Source organism: Cheilinus undulatus, linkage group 10, assembly GCF_018320785.1.
Source record: "Cheilinus undulatus linkage group 10, ASM1832078v1, whole genome shotgun sequence".
NCBI lineage: Eukaryota > Metazoa > Chordata > Actinopteri > Labriformes > Labridae > Cheilinus > Cheilinus undulatus.
In genome coordinates, this window is record NC_054874.1 from 42207158 (window position 1) to 42230324 (window position 23167).

Consider the following 23167-nt stretch of genomic DNA (forward strand, 5'->3'; position numbering starts at 1 on the left):
ACACACAAACGGTTAGAGTGCTAAATTTTCGACGACAGCTACTCAAGGGTTTACGGTAATAGGAGGCGGGGCGTATATTAAACCAGGAAGTTTACAGCACCGCTTAGTGTTTACACATGTTTGCAAGTTCACGTGGGGAAGATTTTCACAATTTAAAATGTCCACAAAGAAAAATAAAAGTAAGTCGAAAAAGGCGAGTGAAGGAGACAGCTCTCTCGTCCTGAAGGAAGGCTCAAATGACTCCTCCAACCTGCAAACATCACTTCACGAAGGAGGAAGCAGCAGAAGTTTAAATGGCAATTCATTAATAGTCATGGATTTTATTGACAAAGGTAAGAGTTCGCTGACAAAGACAGACTTTAAACAAGCTCCAAGACATTTTAAATTCTGTTTTTGCTCATATATACAGCAGTTTAACCAGTCAGCGTTAACTCTGTTAAGACGGATGCTGTGGTCCTCGTTGCACGCAGTGGTGCTGTCTGATGCTGATCTCACTGCACCACTTGTCCTCTAATGTCATCATAGACACGCATTTTAGCGCTCAAGAGCATTGCATTAAAAGGAAACACTGAGACAAACCTAACTATGAAGATATTCAACCCCACACTGGCTTCAAGATTAAACATGCTCTCGTCTTTCACTACCTTTTTAGGAATAAAACCCCACTTTGTGGTTCTTGTAGGCTACTATGTTCACCAATGTTCAAAAAGCTTTACCAGCACGAATGGTAAAAACAGCTGTTGCCAAAGAAAAATTAAACAAAATAAGCAATAATGACATCTTCAAAATATTTGACAATTATGTTATGACTAAATACCTACACACATAAACATATATAAAGATAGATGGACAGACAGACACTGGCTTAAATTATATGAAACTGATTACAGTATAATTATGTCTAGTAACAAAGTTTATGGAGTTGATAATCTAATAATCTGGCCGTAGGTTAGGTTACAAATACGGATACACCATACTCTCGGCATGATATCATTAAATGATAAGTGGATTTGAGCTTGTGTAGTGCTTTTCTAGTCATCTGACTTCTCAAAGAGCTTTTACACTGCAGTACACACCGTTTCACTCCATTCACACACTGATGGCAGAGGTTGCAATGGATAATTGGCCAACAGTATTATCTAAAACCATTCAAACACATCTATACCCATTTACGTGCCATAGATGAAGCAGTGGGAGCAAACTGGGGTTAAGTGTCCTGTCCAAGGACACATTGATATGTGACTGTAGGACCAGGAGGTTGAACTGGCAACCTTGTGATTGCAGGACAAACAACTGTACCAACTGAGCCACAGTTACCCTAACATCAGTAATGGCAGATATTTTTTTTAAAAAGTTACATATTTTTATCAGCAGATATGAAAACTTCTGGTCTTAAATGTTTGCAAAAATGTTCAAATTTACCACAAGGTATCGGCGGTTGCCAGTGGCACCACACACACAAGGGGGGCACAGCAAGCCCATAACATATTTAATGAAGCTCTGGACACAAAACAACTACCAGACTGTCTACTTCCCTGATCCGCTCTTTCAGCTCTTCTCTGAACGGGAAGCACTTGGTGTTTTTTACAATACAAAAATCTAATGTCGTCTGGTGCATCCATTATTCCAAATTTTGTTGATCTTCAGCTAAACACAACCTCACTTTGATTTCGGATTCATGCAAAACATGATGTCTGTACTTCAGAACTAGCTTCTTTTTTGTGAGGTTACAATGCGGACTTATCATTTCTGACATCCTGGTTTCACATTTGATTCTTTTCCTCCCAGCTGATGACAAAACGCCAAGATGTTGCAGATCAACTTTAGCACAAATGAGCCTCAATTCAATGAAGTCCGCCAGCGTCTGCATCGGAAGACCAGTCCTACTGAAGAGTCCCACAGGACAGCAAGAGGTTCTCTCTTCTCTTCTCTTCTCTTCTCTTCTGTAAACAGCTGTGTTATCATTATTAAAACTACCTGTAAATAAATTGCATTGTTGATATTTACTAATCCATGACCTCTGTCCCTCAGGTGTGTTTAGGATGGCCAGTTGCAGCTTTTCCCAGTGGGAAAGTTGGTCTTCAGAGATGTGCTCAGAGTAACCTCAGGGTGAAGTCAGGGGATGAGGTGACGCTGCACCCACTGACAGGTCCTGTTCTTCAAGTGGAGGAGGTGACTCTCTCCAACAGGTAAGATGTATCAGATTAAGCAGCCCTGGTTAAATAACAATAATTTGTATTGTTTGTTTGAACAGTTTAGATGTTTTTTTTTTTTGTGAATTATTTGCTTAAAATATTTAGTTTCTGCACAATTAGCATTGTTGTTTTGTTTGGTATATGGGTAACACTGGACACCTGAGGTAAATAGGTTGGTAGGTATTTAAGAGACCACATGGAACTTCCCACAATTCCCTGAAAAGTTTTCAGTCTTCAGTTAGAATTTTACAATAAAAAGTCATACAGTGTCTTAAAAGTCTAATTTTTATTCAAGGAGGATTTAAATTCTAGATGGCATTTTTATGATGTTTCTTAATAGGATAAGAAGGCTGCAATAGATTTGGCTTTAAGATTAAAAAAAATGGTGAAATGGTTGGCAGGGAGAAACAGCAACTGAAGCAGCTTGCAAGAAGTTGAAGTTCCAAAGGCACCACGCCACTCACTGCTCAAATTCAATTTAGTTTACTTTGTTTGGGCCTTTAAAATGTCTGGAATGTCTCAAATTTGATATTCAAAAGTATCCAGCAACCCCGAGACTAGCATGCACCTGGTTTGACCCCCTTTTTTTTTTTTTTTTTTTTTTGCAACAAATACAGGAGGATCCAATTTTCTCTGTTCTTTTGTTTCATTGTTTGTTGCTTTTTTGGAAAATAAAGCCTCAAAAATGCAGAACTTTTTCATGGACAAAAGACTTCCTTTTTCTGCTTACACAACATCTCTGTGGTGCACCAGTGGCCATTTCATTATGTATGAAATAAGTTTGAGTTAGATTTTTATTTATTTATTATTGTTTTCAGTACAAATCCACAGTTATCTGTAAAAAGGTGCTGAGAGGATTTCAACTTTAAAGGCTGTAGTTTGTGGTGTTGTTAAAATGATTTTTTTTTTTTTTTGATTGAAATTTAATGTTTTATTGACGAGCAAAAGCTACATTTACACACACAACATACAATCTCAGTCTTTAAAACTTTTTGCCAGTAATCCCCCAAAGCCTTTCAGTAATGTGTATCTCTGTTAAAGGCTGCCATCTTCTGGCCGCACAGTGCAATAGCAGGTGATATGCTTATTATAAAAACAATCATTTATAAGCATTTTCCAGATTTAATGTAACATTTAACATCACGAAAGTCTTCTTCGTGGACTTTCTTTCTCAGATTTAGTGCTATTATGTCTCTACTGCTATAATTTTATTACCCTTAGTTCAGTTTTTGTGTTTTATATGTTTTATGGCTCTTTGTTATTCATTTTTAAAACCGTTATATGATTTGCATTGTTTAATAACCTTTGTGTTTATGCCCTATTTTTAAATATCTTTTGGATCAATGTATTAGAACAAGAAAATATGTGTTTTGATTTTTGTGATTCTGATTTCTTTCAGATCAAAAGACGACACACTAGAGACGGATGAGTTTAAAAACTTCTTCCTGAGGTCTCTGGGTAAGTCAGCCTCTACTTTCTTTATATATTTTCTACAAAGAAGAAATATGATGTTTTTATTTGTATTTTTATTATATTTACAGAGAAGAATAGAATTTATTGTGGTTAGAAAGGACTTTTAACAGGAGTGTCCTGGCCAAAACAGGCAGCAGCACATGCAACAAAGTTTCAGGCGAACAGTGAGCAGCCATACAATCGAATACAATGTCAAATTTAAGAGCATATGTCAGTCTTCAGACTTATTGAGGATGAAAAGCTTATTATTTAGGCCAGAATCACAGCTTAGTTTGTCTTTTTCCAAAGAAACAGCTGGTGCATTTTCTTTCTTCTTGTGTCTTTATTATAACTTATGAAAACGATACAAAGTTTTTTTTTTGTATTCATAAGAAGTCAGAATTCTCTACCAGCCTAGATATAGTCATTATTTTGTGATTTTCTTGAACCTTTACTAACTGTAGATGTAACCTTGATGGAGGAGAAAGTGATGGACCCTTGATCAAATGGTTAATCATAGCCCTGTTTAAACAACTAGGTCTACGCCTACAGGTTTTTGAATGCCTACTTAGATAACCTGTTTAACTGGGAAACCCATGTTTGTTATTTGTGTCCTCATTTACAACAAAAACTAAAATTTTACAGCATATCAACATCTCATCTTACTAGATAAACATCAGTAAAATTTACATATTGGTCGTACAAAGAAATGCTTCATTTGTTTTTAAGGTTTATTTTTGGGCCTTTTTTTGGCCTTTATTTGATAGAGGAGGATAGTGGATAGAGTCGGAAACAGGGACGAGAGCGGGGGAGAGACATGCTGTAAAGGGCCTCAGGCCGGATTCGAACCTGGGCTGTCCACGTACATGGGGCGCACCTTAACCACTCAGCCACCTGCACCCCAAAACGCTTCATTTCTACATGTTGGAGAACACTGAAAAGATAGATTGACTGCCTCTGCAGTGCCTTGCTTTCTGGGTACTTATGTCACCTGGCGCCATTGTTCATCTAACATCTTTTGGACTATCCTCATTCACTCTGATCTACACTACAGTAACTTCTTTCTGCTCATCTGTTTAAAATTAAAAAAGGATTTCAGAATTAAACTCTAAAGGTAGAAGAACAATGCAGCCATATGACATTACTACTTTATGTGAATCTGTTTTTTAAATTTCTTGATTTTAAGTATTTGACGTGTTTCTTTGAACCTCAAATAAATGAAAATAATTGTAATCTAATAAATTCAAAATGCTCTTTTATGCAGGGTTCCTTTTAGTGTCTGATAATTCTGATTGTTTTTATTAATCCAGTTGGGACCATCATTTTGCCTGGAAATGTCATTCCCCTGACCTACTTTGGCCGTTCATGCAGTCTCAGGGTCGAGGCCATCAGAGGGGAGGATGGTGTCACCCTCCACAGACCGTCTCCTCCACCGGGCCTGAGCCCTGACACGGAGGAGTCCTCTGTGATGAACTCAGTGCTGGACTCCTCAGCAGTTGACCTCTCTCTGCAGCTCAGCCAACTCACTGTGGATGACAACAACACTGAAGAGACACCAAGCACGCCTGCAGAGCCTGGGCCTTCAGCCAGCACCCCACGCCGACCAGCTCTTCTCTCCCCTCTCTCCTCAACCCCTGCTCCTTCCTACAGCTCCCAGAATCCTCCCACAGAGGGCTCAGCAGAGGATGCTGTCAATCTAGAGAGCTCACTCAGCTCAGAGAGAATCCCCACAGCTCCCCCTGGTGGTGCTTTGAGTACTGACACCTTCTACTGCCTCTCCTGTTCCACCAAAGTCAGCTTCAGGGACAATGCAGGGAAGAAAGAGAAAGATAAAGAAGCTAAAAGCTCTAAAGTCACATACAGCATGATTGGCGGGCTCAGCAGCCAGTTGGATGTCATCAGAGAGACCATTGAGCTTCCACTGAAACACCCTGAGCTCTTCTCCAACTATGGTAAATGTTACAGTGATGCACATTATTAGTCTTTTCTGCTAGAAATGACCAGTCTGGCATGGATTACACCAATGAACGCTAGCTTCACACATTTGTACCGGTACTTTTTTTGCAAACTTAAATAAAATCTTAAATTAAGTGAGGAAAAATTGACATTTGTATTCACCATTGCTGTCTGTACCCTTGTAGTAAGCATATTACAAATAGAATAAACTATACTTAACTCCAAAGCTGTAAAAATATCCATGCCTGCAATGAAAGTAATGCTATCTTGGATCCATAACATGCCCTACAAGTCAAAGTACCTAAAAGCTTCATGTCTCATTAGAGTTCTAATTCTGAAGACTTATTGTTGGCTATTTTTCCTGCAGGGATCCCACCTCCCCGAGGAGTTCTTCTGTACGGTCCCCCAGGTACAGGAAAGACTATGATTGGCCGAGCCATAGCCAATGAGGTTGGAGCACACATGACGGTGATCAATGGCCCAGAGATCATGAGCAAGTATGAAGACACAGCCTAGAAATTTTGCACGACTTTCAGTCAAACCAAGAAGTAAATTTGCTTAATAGTGTACTCTGTTTTTTTAAATGCATGAAAGCCTTTAAAAGATGGTGCCAACCATTGCCAATTTGGTCTGTGTTGTAACACTCCACAAAAACATTATGACTTAGAAGTAGAACTAAAGATGCAGAGTGATAAAGTATGCTGTTTTATGCCTTTGCAGATTCTACGGTGAAACAGAAGCAAGGCTGAGGCAGATTTTTACTGAAGCATCTCAGAGGTAAACTTTCTCAGTCAATTTAAGTAGTTAAAATTGTATTAGTTATCTTGGTAGTAAAGAAGCCCTCATTGTTTCTGCACTAATCATTACAGCTTTAGTATAGCTAGGTTTCCCACTGTGCCATAATTCTCTGACATTTGCGCTTTTTTTTTACAGACAGCCTGCGATTATCTTCATCGATGAGCTTGATGCTTTGTGTCCAAAGAGAGAAGGAGCTCAGAATGAGGTGGAGAAACGAGTTGTTGCTTCTCTGCTGACTCTGATGGATGGGATTGGTTCAGTGAGTAAACTTTTACCCTCCTCTACCATAATATATTCAAACAAGTGGTTAAAGTAGCGTTTTCAAAATATCAGAATTTTAAACATGAACATGATATTGTTAAACTTCAAATGATAGCAACACCTTTAGGATATCACTGCAATAAAATTAGAAGTCCGAGGCACCCATTGTTGACTGATTACCAAGAAAAATGCACACACTCATAGTTGTAGAAAAACCCAAAATGTTACCGAAATCATTAGCAGTCTTTAAGGACTTGGGCTGTGAATGGGAGGGTTGCCGATGCAATTCCTGGTTGGCCCATATCTGGACTTTGGCCTGGTAGCTGGAGAGGTGCCAGTTCACTTCCTGTCAAAGTGCCCTTGAGGAAGTCACTGAACCCCCAGCAGCTCCTGGCAGCATTTCAACGAGAGCAGAAAGGCCATTACTCTAACATATCTCTATTAGTCCATGTCCATGGGGATCCTGTTTGTGCATGTTTGCATGTAACGCAGGCTATGTGCGTGTAATATGTTCAACAATGGAGTGTAAACTGTGAATTTCCCTTCAGGAATTAATAAATTATGTTGTCTTCCTCTTTTTGATGGTGCATTCCTCTCTTACGGACCTATTTTATATACGAGATTAAATTTTTGAATGCTTTAGGACATTTGGATACTATTTATCTAAAATTTAGATAGTGTATTATTTTTAGATAAACAGCTTAAAAAATCCATTGCATGGATATGTTTCACATTCATCTAGAAAACCTCCCATACAAAAGCATTTAGAAAGGGCAGGGATTTTAAAAACATCCTCGGAAAGTGATGAACGTTCTGTCTGTCACATTCATAACTGGCCAATCAGAACGAGACAAAATGAGGTAGCAGACATGCCCAGCTCTGGTTGTAACCTGAGCTCTGCAGGTGGAGTTTCTCTGTGGATAAAATTCATGCCATAACCTGGCAGGATGTGCAAAAATGTCTTTGTCATGAAATGCTTTCAGTTTGGCCCTTTGCTTTTGTTTTAATAAAGAAATCTGGTCTAGTTCTGATTAAACTGCCACGATATTGCAGCTACATACGAGCTAACAGCTATCACAGCAGCGGCTATTGGATACATCGGCTTACAGCACAACCCAACCCCACCAGTAATGATTGCAAACTCATTCCAAAGCAGGCTGGCAGATGAGTGAAAAGTTCTTTTTCGTTACGAGAAGCTTTCAGTGTAGCTCTTTGCTTTGTAATTAATAAAGAAATGTTGTCCAGTTCTGAAAAAATCTGCTGCTATACTATAGCTACATCTGAGCTAACCACTAAACTGGAGGCAGCCATTACTAACAGCTAACTAAAGCCTACCTGTAGCTACTGCCTTGTTCTACTTAAATGATGCTGGTCCAATTCATTTTCAGTTAAGCACAAAAATTGTGGATGAGACTTTTGCAAGATGGATTTTCCTGATGATGGTCCGGCCTATCCACCTGCTTTGGAAGGCTGTCTTTTACAAGGAGAAAAGTAAAAGTAATTGCAGGGTAGAGAATTAGATATTTATCAGAGGCAATGTAGACAGCCAGCATGTGATGCTGCACAATGCAATGCAATGTCTGACGTTTGCATGCTGGTGCAAACTAGGCTACATTTGAAATTGTGCATACATTGCTGGTGCAACCAAGTTTGATTTCCAATACTAATGCACCCTGTGGCTCTTCAGGGGCATCACCTACAACATTTGATGATGCTGATCTGCTGGAGAATAACAAGTCTAGCAGCTGGACGAAGCTCAGCCACAAAACACATAGAACACTGGAACAACTGCAAGCATTTTTTGTTCTATTTTCTCCACTAAACTCTGCACTGGCTGATCATATCCACTCATTTTTTCTAACTTGGCCAGTGCTTGCATCATGAAATGTCCATCTGCACGTCATCTCCTTATTCCATCAACCAACAGTCCTTGTAATATCATTACAACAATTACACAGGTCTGCTTTACATTGAGCATCAAATGCTGGATCAGCACACATTGTGAGTTTGGCTTCCGGCAGGATCGTTGCTCTGTCAGGAAATGTTCTCATTGGAAATGCAGATTGTCATGCAGAAATCATCTCTGCGTGCTGGACGCCCTTCAGACACTGTGGGTTGTATCTCTGGGGTGTTGTTTGTCCTTGAAACGCTTTGCTCTGTCAGTGCGTGATGAGAAAAAAGATGATCCCCCCACACGAACACCCAGTGGGAGCCTGGGAAACAAATCATGAAAGGTTGCCAGGACCTGTCAATTTGGCATGACTTTATCAGCGGTCAAGTACATCTCCATGTGCCCAGGGAGAAGAGAGCTCTCATTGTGATTGGGGATATTACACAGAAACACCAGCTCCCCTCTGATGATCCAAGGTCATCAGCACTGATTGGTTGGAAGAATGTGGAGAAAGCACGTCCTGCACCTCACCATTCATCCTGCAGTATAATTTATTTGTGTTTCGGCTTTCTCTGTGGTATGAGAGGTGAAAAAAAAATCTCATCTTGCAGACAGACCACCCTGATAAACACACAAGTTTAGCATTAGGCTCGAGTCAAACATTTTCTGAGGCTTTGAAAACCAACCAGATAGAGTTACAGTTGGTGGTCTTCAGTTCAAGTTTTACTTAGCTTCTTGAGAGCTGACTCAAAGCAACAATTTGCATGTAATTCTTGCCATATATCTCAACCAGCACAGTCGATTTGGCTGCTGTATTTTAAGATGCAATGGTTCATATCCATCATCTGTTATTCCTACACCTCTAGGAGTTTGGGAAAGCAGCCCTGAAGTTAGCAAAGCTGTGGGGCTTGACTTCACACACTTAACTTTTGTAGTTTTTGCTGATTTTTTTCTTGAAACCCTACCTTAAGAAAGAAAACAACAGTTTTTTAACACACTTTACTAAGGGATGAAAATATACACTAAACTCAGGATATGCTATGCATCAAGATACTGGGTTCATACAAATGCAAAATATCCCTTTCCCTGATTTTGTTCCTTATTCTTTATACATAAAAGAAAACAGTTAAATTCAAAGTCTGAATAGTTCCTAACTGAATGAAATAATGCTTGTTTTTCTCTGTAAAATATGGCGTTGCTAGTTGCTCTGACAGCTACTGACACTGAACAAAAGATGCCAGAAGCAGATAACAGCCTGCTGGTTAAAAAAAGAAGAGTCTTGACATTTATCCATAATCCATCATCCATCATTCGTTCAGGGTTGCTGGGGGGGCTGGAGCCAATCCCAGTTGTCACAGTGTGAGCAGCTGGGCACGTCTTTGACATTCAGTCGCCAGTCAATCACAGCATTATCATACCAGGACTGCTTATTAGACATGGTTAAACTTTGATTAACATGTTTTCATGATTGTAGGAAGCCAAAATCATAACTAAGGCTTTCTTCTACTTGACACACAGAGACACACTCACACTTACGGGCAATTTAGAGTCACCAATCAGCATAGCAATAATTACAAATTAAACTAAATTGATTGAACATGATTTGGAAAGGCACTCTCATCTCTATAGAAAGCCTCACGGCTGATCATGCATATCAAAGCATAAACCAAGCCAAAGAAACTGGCTGCAGTGCTTAGAGACAGTATTGTTGCAAAACACAGATTTGAGGAAGCCTATAAAAAAAAAAGTTGTACTGCAGGCTCCCAAGAGCACAGTGGCCGCTATATTATATTATTATTATATTATTATTATATTTTTCTTAGGGCCTTTTGAAATTTTGTAAAAGGTGACCAAGAACCTGATGGTCCCTCTGACTGAGCTCCAGAGATCCTGTGTGGAGACAGAGTTTCAGAGAGACAACCATGACTGCAGCCCTCCACCATTCTGTGCTTTATGGCAGAGTGGCTAAACAGAAGTCTTGGCTTTCATGCAGAGTTTTGTGCAAACTCAAAGCAAGCTTTCATGTGTTTTACTCTGAGGAGAGGCTTCCATCTCGCCACTCTACCTTAGGCCCAGATTGGTGGAGGACTGCAGTGATGGCTGTCCTTCTTGAACATCATCCCATCTCTTAAACTCTTACAAACTTGTTGGCAAGTGAAAGGGTTAGCATGGATGCAGCTATAATGGCAGAGAAGGAATACATTTCTCTATTAAAGGAGGAGCAAAGGGCCACACGCAAAGATTTTCTTGGTGGAAAAGATGTTTTCAACCGGCTTTGATTTAGCAACTGGCTCCACTGATAGTAGACTATGATAATAGCTGCGTGTGTACGGTGGTGCATGCCCACTACTTCATATGCTCAGGTTCTCTAGCCCATAATAAATATGAGAGAAAATTTGTCCAGTCCTCCAAGTTGTAGTTTAAAAGGTTCACAGACTATGGGGTGTTACCCAGATGGATGCAAAACATTAACCATGCCATGTGAAGCAGTCTATCTAGCATGTCAGTGTATTTTATTTTTACCCACGCCGATGAAATCGGCAGGGGGTTATGTAAAGGGCTCCGTATCTTTCTTTCTTTGTATGTGTACAAGATAACTCGAGAACAGAAAGTCGGATCTTCACCAACCTTCAGGGAATATTGGGATAGTGATAGGGAAGAATTGATTAGATTTTGGTGATGATCTGTGCACCCGTTCAGTTTTTCTCAGACTTTGGAATTTTGAACACCATAGTAATCAATGGGAGCATAAGTTCTCGGTGGCGCTGCTTAGGCGTGGGTCTGCCGCCTCAGATGGCCATTCTAGTTCATATTTGTATAAATTTCCAATTGTATTGTGAGGTAATGATAGGTTTCTAATATACTCTGTTTTTTCAGTGTAAGTATGTGTTTAAATCAGCACCATACCATAAAACTACAAAAGCTATAGTAATTAGAATAAGATTCATCTTCTTTCCTTCTCTTTTAGGAGGGTCACTCAGGTCAGCTCTTGGTCCTGGGGGCCACAAACCGACCCCATGCTCTTGACCCTGCACTGCGCCGACCAGGACGCTTTGACAAGGAGCTGGAGGTGCGCATTAACACACTGAAACTGTACTGCATGACTTAAACAGTGTCCTGTATGAGATTTAATGTTATTCTTCTATTAAAACCCACCAGTACGCGTGTGTTTGTTTAACACCTTCCTGTTTGCTCATTGTGAATGGAGCTTGTAAAAGTGATTATCATAGTGCATGCAATGTAAGCAATGGAGAACATTTACTGATTTTGTTGTTGATAAACATCAAGCTCTCTCTTAATTCTCCAGCCATTTGTGGTTTGGCATTCCTCAAGGCTCTGTCTTGGGTTCTACTTCAGTTAGAGGAACTAAAACTCTCTATTCCACAAAATGTAGCTTTTATTTCATTTTGGCAGGTTGGAGTTCCCGGTGCTGTGGAGCGTGCAGATATTTTGCAGAAGCAGTTGAGTTTGGTGCCTTGCAGCGCCTCAGCTGCCGAGGTAATGCAGCTGGCTGACGTTGCCCACGGATACGTAGGAGCCGACCTCGCTGCTGTTTGCAAAGAAGCAGGCAAGTAAATGCTGTCTAAGTGTCATGTCAAAATACTATCAAAAACATGCTAGATGGTGTGGGGTGAGATGATGTCTAACATGTTTTTCTTTTTACTTCTCTGTGCTCTAAACATTCTGTGCAAACTTGATTTTTAAACATTTGATTTTAAGAAATTGATGAGAGCAATCTATGCAGGTACTTTGCCCAAATGATGCTGGCCACGCCCCTTTCTGGGTGAGAACATTCCATCAAAATGAACAGTGGTAAATGGGAAAGATTGGGTCTTTAGGATTCTAAAAGCTTAAAATACAAAAAAACTTGCAGCTCAATGGTTATAATGAGCCAAAATCAAAAAGTACATAGAATTTTTTTTTTCTTTTTTTTTTTTTTTTTTTTTCTGAGCAGGCATTGCCATTGTAATAGTAGAATGTATAGCATTGGTTCAGGCAGGCCATGGAGTCAAGCACTGCCGTATAACTGAGATCACTTGAATCAGGTGATGTCCAGCTCATTCACTCTAGGCACTCTATTGGCTGATTGCACTCATGCTGCCATATTTAAATTGCTCTAACCTTGCTATGCTTTGCTGTTCCCTCTGCATGCTGCTTTTTTCAACCCTTCTTCACCCCAGCTCCTCCTTTATGCTACATCTGACTTAATGTCATTCTGTTGTCATTGTTGCCTGCTCTGTTCTGGGGTTTATTGCTGCTTCTCTCCCTGCCTCAGGCTTTCCTTGTAGGCACAAGAAGCAGGAACATGCGCTGTTTCTGCTTGATACTTTCCACATATATTGTGGAAGGGCAAGGGAATCCCAGAACAGCCACAGCAATAAGAGCAAATGAATGACTGTAAAGATCATGGAGCAGGTGTACTGTCTCATTCCAGTATGTTTCCTTGTGGGCGTGTTTCAACAGAGTCCAGTTGTTCTCCTGTTCAAATACTTACTCTTTCAAGCTTGTAGCAAATGGAATGCATTTAACTTGGGTATGACTTCATTCCCAGCTCCAACATCCAACTTTTGAGGTAAATGGAAAGCTGCAGAAGTCCCTGAATGATGACTCAGTGCAGCATTTTTGGAAAATCTGTACATATTAATGAATTTTTCATAGCACCAGTTTTGAACCAGTACACCCAAGAGGTCTTCCTAGAGTTATCAGGGACAACTGGAGCAATGATGTGGCGCAAATTGATAACAGGAACGTCGACAATCATAGTAGTAAGACTAAGGATTTCTCAGAGTTTTAAAACTGTTGAAATATCAATGGAGGTGTAAAAACAATCCAACAATGTGCAGGTCACAACTTGTCCACGAGAGCGTTTTGGAGTTGTTGGATTGTGTATTTGATGAGTTTGATGAGGGAAAGCCGGGATACTGTCTGCTTACTTTGAGTTGACACAGCAGGTCCAAACTCGGCAGCGGCCGATCTAAAAATTGCTTGCACCGACAACTGAAGGTAATGAACCTATTACTAAGAATATAGGGATTATGGCAATGGACGAATTTGCCGAAATGTTGAAGTATCCCTTTAATGTAAAAATGTATATCACATGGAAGTAGTCATTTTTTAAATTGACATGGACAGTCTACATTTTATATCTCTAAATAATTGAATGATTATTTGCATCGTAGCATGTGAAGTGTATTCGTGTCGTCAACAGTATTAACTGCTACCAACTATGATTGGTAGCTTATTTAAAGTGAAGTAAAGTCAGGAAAGTCATGCCTGAATTCATTTGGAAGACGTGTATCATTTCATTTGAATCAAACAGAAACACTCGCGTAACACAAACCCTGGGGATCAATATTTTAACAACATGAGGTCTATTCACTCACAATAAAGTCATAGTTATAAATCCTTAATCCTCAAAACATCATTAGCATCAAAAACGTCCTTGGCCGCTCAGAACAATGTTCTGCTCTTTCTTTGATTGCTTTTTGTACTTCCTGAGACCAACATTGTTTTTGAGCACAAAACAAAGTCACACACGGCACTCAGCCCAGAAGTGCTCACCATCTTTCAATGGTTTGCCTCATGGGCTCAGGCATCCAACCAATCAACAAAAAGCACATGGACAACACTTTGTTATGAGCTTTAACTATGCTTGAACCCCCCTCTGTTTGAAAAACCATGATTTCTTGTGACTCATTCTTCCTACGTTAGTGTTTTACAATGTCTTTCTTGGAGTATCTGACATGCTTTTAGCTTTTTTGAACACAGAGGCTTTACCGTCCTTTGATTTGTGCCAAATAGGAAGTTGGGAGTTTTTGTGGTGTTCAGCTCCCAGTGAGAGAAACCTCTGAAGCCACCACTTGTTGTGAAATTCCTGTTCCCCCTTATCCATAATGCCACAAACCAATCCACCTCACATCCCCAGGTTAAGCATGAAGGCTTCTTTGCTGTACATCTAAATGTGGAAGCTGTGTGAGTGTGTGTGTGCATTATATGTGCACATGCACGTTTATTTTTTTGTGTGTGACGCCATGGGCCTCCTGGGTGGTCCCAGAGCCCAGGGTACGTGGCGTATTGCATTTCCAGCTGAAGAGGGAGCAGGGGCTGCTGTGCGGAAGCACTCTGCAGAAGAGCGTGATTTACTGTCCGCAGAGGGCCAGACGTGACTGGCAGTGTTTTCTGAAAAACCTCCTCACGTCCCGGAGGGAAACAACAACCTCCTCAACCCCGTTTCACTCAGCTCACTTCCCCTCCAAATCTCCTGACCAAAATCACAAGACAAACACAAGCCATCCACACCACACCGCAGTACAAGTAACAGATTCAGAGAGTAATTCATACTTTTTTCTGTCTTTTTTCTCTCTTGATTTTTTCTGTAAGATTTTCACACTGCAATAATTAATTTTGACTAAGTCTGTTTATCCAGTTTCTTGTCAAAAATAACTCACTACACGTTGCTTTTGAGAAAAGTTAACAAACTGAATGATATGATCGTTATCCATTTTCAAACTTGTAAAGACCACCATGCGTGTTTTTCAGACAGCACTTGGAGTAAACAATGGAGTCAGAGAACCTCTTCTTAATAAGGTTGTCAAAATGTTTGATACTTGTTCAATGCTTATTGAACTTCATGGAGATTTAAAAGGATAAAATCTGTTGTTTTAATGATTGATAGGCTCACAACACTACTGTATAACACAACAGACTTGCTGAATTTATTAGATTAACATTGGTGTCTTTTAAACATGTTTCACAAATAAACACACTAGATTTCTTTGGAGAAAATTAAAAAATAGTTTTCCATGTAGGCTGCTATTTTTGTGCAGTGCATACTGGGTAGTGGTGTCATCTGGCTGCATTGTTCTTATCACATCTTTTGGAATGAACTTGCCTTGATCTACGCTAGTTATTTCTCCCTTTTTGTCTTCTTGAAGGCACAGTGTGTAATATTTAGCCTAGTAGCATTTAGCAAACAAACTTGGTTAAAATGAAACTTAATAGTTATATTTGAATTAGTGTTTAATCACCTGAGTTTGAACAATTTTTAAATTTTTAATAACTTAGAATAAGCCCTGTATTTATACATACACTAACTCCGCAATCTTGTTTTTTTGCATCTTTCATGTTTCCATCGTACCACAGAAGGGACTGAATAAGAGATGCATGTTTTTGAAATGGTGTTATAATGTTTCATAAGTAAACCATATAGATTGCATTTTTTATGGAAAGGAGTTTCAACCAAGCGGCAACCTCTGGTCCTGCAAAATGAAGCCAATGCGGATGTGCAAAACATTGCAATACCGCGAGTGTCCACTTGAGGCTTGCTGCAGAGGAACACTGTAGGTGTCGTACACAACACATGTTAGCTGTTTTTTTTACTCTTGAGATAAACTGGTTTACAGCTTGGTTCAAAAGACAAAATGGGTCTCACAGGGGCAGACTGGGACAATAATTCAGACCGGGAATTTGATTACCTTACTTACCTTACCTACCTTACCTTATTACCTTTCTGCTCCACCTTTCCTCTTGGGTTGGCGATCTTGCTTCATTTTTCAATGTTGTGTAATGGACTATTCATGGCAGGTTCACTGTCCAGTGTTAATGTTAAAAAAATATAGCCAGGAGTGTGACTGTTGGCGGAGTTCTAAGTTTTTTGGAGTGTCAGTGAACATATCAGTTAGAGAGACGCGAGAGTTTGCTGCATGATGAGGGATGAGCGAGATTCTAGGAAGTCACGGCAAGTAATGTTTGTTGTTTAGGCAGCCGCTATGGCCACACTAGCCTGTGTACTTCTGCAAAATAAAGTTGCAGTGAAACTGACTAACGTCGCACAGTCTGCTTATTTAGGGACGTTACAGTAGAACTACAGGTGTGGGAGGAAGGGGGCGGGGTGCAACTTGGTGTGTGTCTGCCTGCACTCTACAGTAGAGAGCCTCAGAAAAAAAGAGGAGGGGGTGTGTTTGTGCCCTACGTTGCTGCTCAATCTGTGTGAGCTTCATTGAGTCAGATACCCTGAGCTGCATGACGGATTGTTCATTAAAAAATCTGCGTGACCGGATCCAAGCCTTTGATCCCGACTCTTGGCAATTGCTGGCCAGTTCAGCGCCCAGGCCACCGGGAAATGTCCTGGTGCTCCCGATGGCCAGTCCGCCACTGGTGTCTCATTAGCTAATGTGTTCATGTCCTCACACTGTACGGGCAGTGAATTTTATTGTACCACAATCATTTTGATTATATTTAAGAAAAACCTCACTGCCCCACCGATTTGCGCATCTCATTTGATTAACAGATAGCTTGTCAGGCAGATGCATAGACTGTAGAAAGAATTGGACAAACCCCGTGTGACATCAGTTGTCTGCTTACGATAGGCAGACTCAAATGGCTCTTGAAGCCAATCCGTGGAGGCTTCCATATTGAAATCGCGGTCTCAACCGAACTTTAGATCAACATAACAGCCCGCCCACTAAACGCAACTTCCTGTCAGCCTGCTAGCTAGCATTCTGGTTGACAGAAACGGAGCTTCTGCCTGCTGAGCTACCTGTCAATCAAATGAGACACGCCAATCAGCTTTCATCGTAAATATAATCCAAACGATCATGCTACAAAAAAATTCACCCCCCGTACAGTGGGAGCACAATAAGACTCTAGATAATGAGACACGTTTGGTGTTTTGAACCAGGCTGTAAACCAGTTTATTACTAGTGTCAAAACCGGCTGTTTAACATGTGTCCAGACGGGACTTCAGGTGTTGCTGCAGCCAGCCTCAAGTGGACACTCGTGGTATAGCAATTTTTTGCACTTACGCATTGGCTTCCTTTTTCAGGACCGGAGGTTGCTGCTTGGGCAGACACTACCTATCTGTCAACCAGAAGGCTAGCTTTAGTTCTAGCTTATGTGACAGGAAGTTGAGCTCAGTGGGCGGGCTCTTGTCTGCTGTTAGGTTGATCCAAAGTTCGGTTGAGACAGCGATTTCAACATGGAGGTTGCCACGGATTGGCTTCAAAAGCAGTTTGAGTCCGCCTATTGTTATCAAACAGCTGACATCACACAGGCTTTGCCAAATTCTTTTTACAGTCTATGGTTTAAGTACAATCAAGCAGTGGAGCTGGTCAGTACATCTCTGGTCAGATTGAGTTTGTGCAGAGGGTCTGCACCTACAAAAGTTGTTTTGGGGGAAAAACAACAACAAAAAGGCTAAAACTCAAAAAATCACAGGGAACATTTAGTAATTCAGCTACTTCTAACAGGATGATCAGATGTCTTTGACTCCCCTTGATCCTGGCCTGGCCCAGGTCCTGTCATGTTGGTCTTTGGCTGGAGGTTCTAATTTTGCTGCTGTGTATTAAAATCAGTAATGCATTAAGTATTTTTGGAACTGATACCAATAACTGTTAATTTCTAAATGCAGATGGCTGATACCAATAAGGTAATTGATTTTTTAATTGTTGATTTAAAAAAGATGTTATTTATGCACATCTGGGTGAGAGGGGTTAACATGTAGTGAACAAAAATATTTCGAACCACTTCTGACATCATTAGTCTTTACATCAATAAACAGGGAACAGTTTTTTCTCTGTTATTTCTGTTATTCATTTATTTTTTTACTTTCTGCAGTTTTCAAATGTCTGCTGAATCAGCGTTCCCGGCATAAGCCTAAAGCTTGGCGCTAATGGTGTTCTTATTCTTTTTAGTGTGATGATGACTCTTATGTGGATTATGAGATCTATTGTTGTAAAGCTAGAGTACTTTTGTCTTCCATGAAAACATGACAAGACGTCAGTAGAGGCCTATTCATTTAAGTCATTGGGAATTATTTGTAGAGCTATCTTCCCCTAAACTAAAACTGCACCAATACTGGCATTGTTTAGACCTATATAAACACAAACAGCCGCAGACACATTAATACATACTCATAACACTCTTTTACCCACATTGTGATATCTGTTTTTTCCTTCTCAGCTTTCTTTGAAAGGAACAGAAGCCAAAGAGGCACAAAAACACATCAAGTAGGAACAGCAGTTGTTTCCTTCTGCTGCTCAGGTAACAATGAGCTGCTGGGGGCACGTACCCTCCGACGCACCACTTCCTGAAAAATAAAAATGTGGGGGACAGTTTAGTGACGGCTGCAACACTCCAGGGTCACACACAAGATCTACACCTTGCACAGCTGCAGAGACGCATACATAGATACATAATGACTTCCACCTTTGGTAGATAAGAGTAAGCATGGTGCAGTGACAGTTTCACATCCTGCCCACAGCACAAAACCATCCCCCCTCTAGGTCACAGAGCAGGACTGTTTAAGTCACTTCTTCATCAAGATCGGGCAGCTTCTCCTGTATGTGCGCCTTTTTTTGTTTGTGTGCTCACAAGAATGGATGGAAATCTTGATGTCATTTGGGAAGTTTTTGTTTGTCCAGTCCAAGTTTAACAGAGCCAAAGAAACAACTTCTTGACGACAGATGTGTTGTATAATCAGCGCCTAATTACAGCTGATCACGGATCAGCCAGTTTCTAATGTAATCCAGTGCAAGAGCACACTTTTACCAGATCTATTACTCTGTTTCATCAAGGTAGTCCCGAATCCCTATAAGCCTCCGCTGAGTGCAGAAATTATTAGGAAAGTCTGTGCTTTATATCATGTGTACTGACTGAGGGGATCCAGGTCAAATGCTGTGATCCTTTAATGAAGGTTGGATTTTACAGCTGGAGAGTAAAATGGGGATTTGGCTCACGATTAAGGAGGCCCCATCCCTATCCCCTGTACTTTTTATTACAAAAAACACAGCAAAAACTTATATCAAAGCGAGTGTATTTATCTGGTTGTTAGTCCAAATATCTCATTACACTTGTTTTAAGCCAGATTCAGCTGACAAGTCCAGGTAAATATCTTATTTCAAGACATACAAAGAATAAAATAAGGTCTGATGTACTTTTCAGATGTTAATTGTTTTCAAATGGGGCAACCAAGTTTTATTTATGCATTTTAAGATTAGGCTTAATCAGAAATTGAATGAGTAGGCCTTATTTCAAGACATCTGGCAGGTAAAGAGCCCTTTTTTTTTAAACTTGAAAAAGCTTTTCTGTCTGGAATTCTCTCAGCTGAAAATGACTTATAATGGGCAACGTAAGATGTTTTTTACTTCAAATGTGATAAATACAGAGTTAGTTTGCACTATTTGTTAGATGGCCTAGCATTGTTTGATAAAGGTTTTTTTGTGAAAGAAAATACGCTAAGATATGACCTATAAGATGCACTTCTACCTATTTTTTTTTTTTTTTTTTTTTGGAAAAAGTTAACAGAACCCTACATTAAGATGCAACCAACATACCTGTACAAACTGCTGCAAATGTAACTGTTACATATTGTACACAACCTGGTGCTATTGAAAATCTGTTGCCTAGGGCTGCAACAATGAATCGATTAAATTAATAGGAATCGATAATTAAAAGTGTAAGTGTATTGATTAGTTGTGTCTCGCGATTATGTCGTCACTTTGCGTGGCGTGGAGCTGTTGACGTCACACACAGACGGCTGATAAACTTTACTTTCGCTTAGTTTAGTACTTCTCTGATTGTAATCTGATGAGTAGTGGAAAGAATTGAGTAGATATATTCATCATCAACCGTATCTCATGATAGAGATGAGACGCCAGCGATCTAAAAATAGCTTGTTGTCGTAAAACTCTGGTGGAACTTTAGTTTCTGCTACGATATAAGACTGGATAAAAACAATAGTGATAGACTCTCAGACGTTAATGTAATCCATAATATTTGCTTCACTTTGTGTTCTAAATGTCGCCTGAAACTTCAGCAGGAGAGAGAAAGTAAAAGTGTGAGCTGCAGTCACAGGGCGAGAGGAGCAGCTGGGTGTGTGTGTGTGTGTGTGTGTGTGTCTGTGTATGCGTGACAGAGAGGAGAGAGTTTGTGTCCGTCCGTGAGTGCGGGTCAGTCTGACAACAAGCATTAACAAACTAATGTTAGCTTGTTGAATAAGTGAGTGACAAATGTTTATAAGTTATCATGACATCAATAACTTTAAGAAGCTGAGGCTTACCTGTGGCTCATCTGGGATAAAACAAATGCAAGAGGATGTAATAACAGCAGAATCTCACTATAAGAGCCTTTCATTCAAATCATATCCCCAGGCTGTTGTCATTAGTATGAATTTAGAGTGTTTATGTGTTTTTGTAAGGAGGGAGGCAATGTAATAACATAAAAAATATAATTTTCATCTTTGAAATTCATTTTTTTGTTTATTCTATGGCATGCTCAAATTATTCAATTTAACAGAACTCACAATTTTGTTTTCTTTAGTTTAAGAATGTAGACATTTAAACTCTAACATTATTTTGACAGCTTTGGAATATCCATGTTTAATTTTTTACCAAGGAATTTACCCCCCCTGAAAAAAGCAACAACATCGGATTCATCAATGAATCGAGAAATGAATCATCCGATGTATTGATGATTGAAACCAACGTTTGTTGCAGCCCTACTGCTGCCTTACAGTGCCTTGCAAGCAGTGAGCTCAAAATGTGCTGGGTATATATGTAGACCCGGCTGGCTGTACTGCTTTTTAACGGCTTTTCTCTCTCCCCGGTTGTGCAGTGACAGATAACTCTAGTACATTGGTTACCAACCTGGAGTCTGGTCACCCCTAGGGAGGGTGCCAAAGAGCTCAGGGGGTGCAGGACCCTGTCTGCTAGGCTGTCAAATTTAGATGAATGTAAATCATCATTTTTAAAGCCATGATGGTGATAATGAACGTACTATATTAGCAACAACCTAAAAGATAAAAAAAACAAGCACTATTTGAGACTATAAATTCGTATATATTTACAAGAAATTAAACTGAGTTTAGAGTTTGAAAACTTGGAAATTTACAAGCTAAAACTTGACATTTCCAAATTTAAGAAGTCTCAAATTTTGATGCTAACTCAAAAATGTCAAGTTTTTGAAATTGTAAATTTCCAACAGTGTAAACCATAAAATCTAAAAGAAACCAAACTGAAAACAGTGATTGGATTTTCAACTTTATAGTCTCCAAAATTCAATATTTAAGTTTAAGCACATTTACAACTTTATAATAATTCTTTTCTTATAAATTAAAGACTTGAGAATTTTGAGTTTCTTTCTTGACAATCGCCAGATATTTATTATTAATTATGTATTTATTTATATTTTTTGTCTAGAGTGACCCTAATACACCACGGTAATAATGGAAACTAATGTTTAATATTTTCATGTGAGTCCTAGGAGGGTTGCCAGGTGTGTGTGACAAAACCAGCCCAATAGTCGATCAAAACTAGCCCAAAACCCACCCAAAGCTAAGCCCAATGCTGAAATTCAAAATAAATCAGTAAAACCTCTGCAACACTACATATATTGCTTGTGCTCACACAGTCATGCTACCTCTCTGTGTGTGGTGTGTATGTCTGAGTGCCGTATTCCATGTTTTCGTGCTTCTCTGCTGGATAATTTAGTGTAAATAAACTAGTTTGTTCTGATATGGATGTTAAATACTCATACACACAACATAAAAAATGGGTCAGCTCAACCCGCGGACAAAAAATCTAACCGCAGCAGTAAGTAAAAAGTAGACCAATTCTGCAGGAAAACTGCAGACCTGGCAACCCTGGGCCTAGGGCACTATTCTCCCAAAGAGGCCCACTGTCAGCCCTGAACATTTTGAATGAGGCCACAAACCTAAAACAACCACCCGACTGTTTATTTCCCCACTTAACTCAGCCTCTCTTTGCACAGGAGACAGTTGGTGTTCTTTACAATAAAAAGGGAGTGCATATCTATCTTTATCAGTTTTAGAAACATCAGCATATTGGAAAAAATCAAAAATCTAATATCATGCATCCCTATTGATTTTATGTTAGATCTCATTTATCTAAAAGCCAAAGCTCTTTGGTAGCACAGTCAAGATCTGACATTCTTCCTCTTGCCATTGAGGTTGGTCATTTCAAAAATATTTCAGTGATTGTTCCATGAATTCACTTCTCAAAATCCTGAAATACTCCAGTGATCTGATGAGCATAAACTAGGATGGCTGTTTAAACTTATGTTTTACTTGATTCCTAATTTTGCCTCAAAAAGCCAAAAAAGAAAACAAGGTAGCTGGTTTTATTAGTCTTAAGTTGGCCTTTGTTCTCCTCTTTTGGTCCATAAATAATAATGAACAAACCTGCTTTGCACCCTGATCCTGAATCAGTAAAGTACTGTTAAGTCCTCAACTACTATAAAATTACTTTGTTTCTTCTCTGCAGTAGAAGGAAAGCTAAGACCCTTTACAGCTGAACTTCTGCAGCCCTAAATGAGGACCTCTAGTGGACAAACATTGTACTGCTGAGGAGCTGAACAGCCATGCTCATCTGACAGCAGAGCATGCAGTGAAGGCATGGAAGCAGATAAACACGGTGGAGCGGATTAAACCATGCCTGGCCTGTTTTTCTGTGATTTTTAGAGAGTGTCCATCAGTATTCACTAATCTCATTCATACACATCCATACCTAGTGATGGAATTAAAGGTTCAGTGTCTTTTCCAAGGACACGTTAATACGTGGCTGCAGGAGTTGGGGATCAAACCCATGACTGACTTTCC

General features: G+C 39.8%; 1 protein-coding gene across 2 annotated transcripts in view; it reads left to right on the forward strand.

Moving 5' to 3' along the window:
* Positions 1-100: 100 nt before the first annotated feature.
* The window catches only part of spata5 (spermatogenesis associated 5), a 222940-nt gene continuing 199873 nt past the window's right edge, over positions 101-23167 (forward strand). For both annotated transcript variants that reach the window (XM_041796946.1, XM_041796947.1), the window contains exons 1-10: positions 101-332; positions 1789-1913; positions 2032-2189; positions 3595-3653; positions 4958-5599; positions 5971-6100; positions 6324-6380; positions 6537-6660; positions 11522-11623; positions 11968-12121. In XM_041796946.1, the coding sequence (XP_041652880.1) occupies positions 158-332; positions 1789-1913; positions 2032-2189; positions 3595-3653; positions 4958-5599; positions 5971-6100; positions 6324-6380; positions 6537-6660; positions 11522-11623; positions 11968-12121 (1726 nt within the window). In that variant the 5' untranslated portion in view covers positions 101-157. The remainder of the gene's footprint in view (positions 333-1788; positions 1914-2031; positions 2190-3594; positions 3654-4957; positions 5600-5970; positions 6101-6323; positions 6381-6536; positions 6661-11521; positions 11624-11967; positions 12122-23167) is intronic.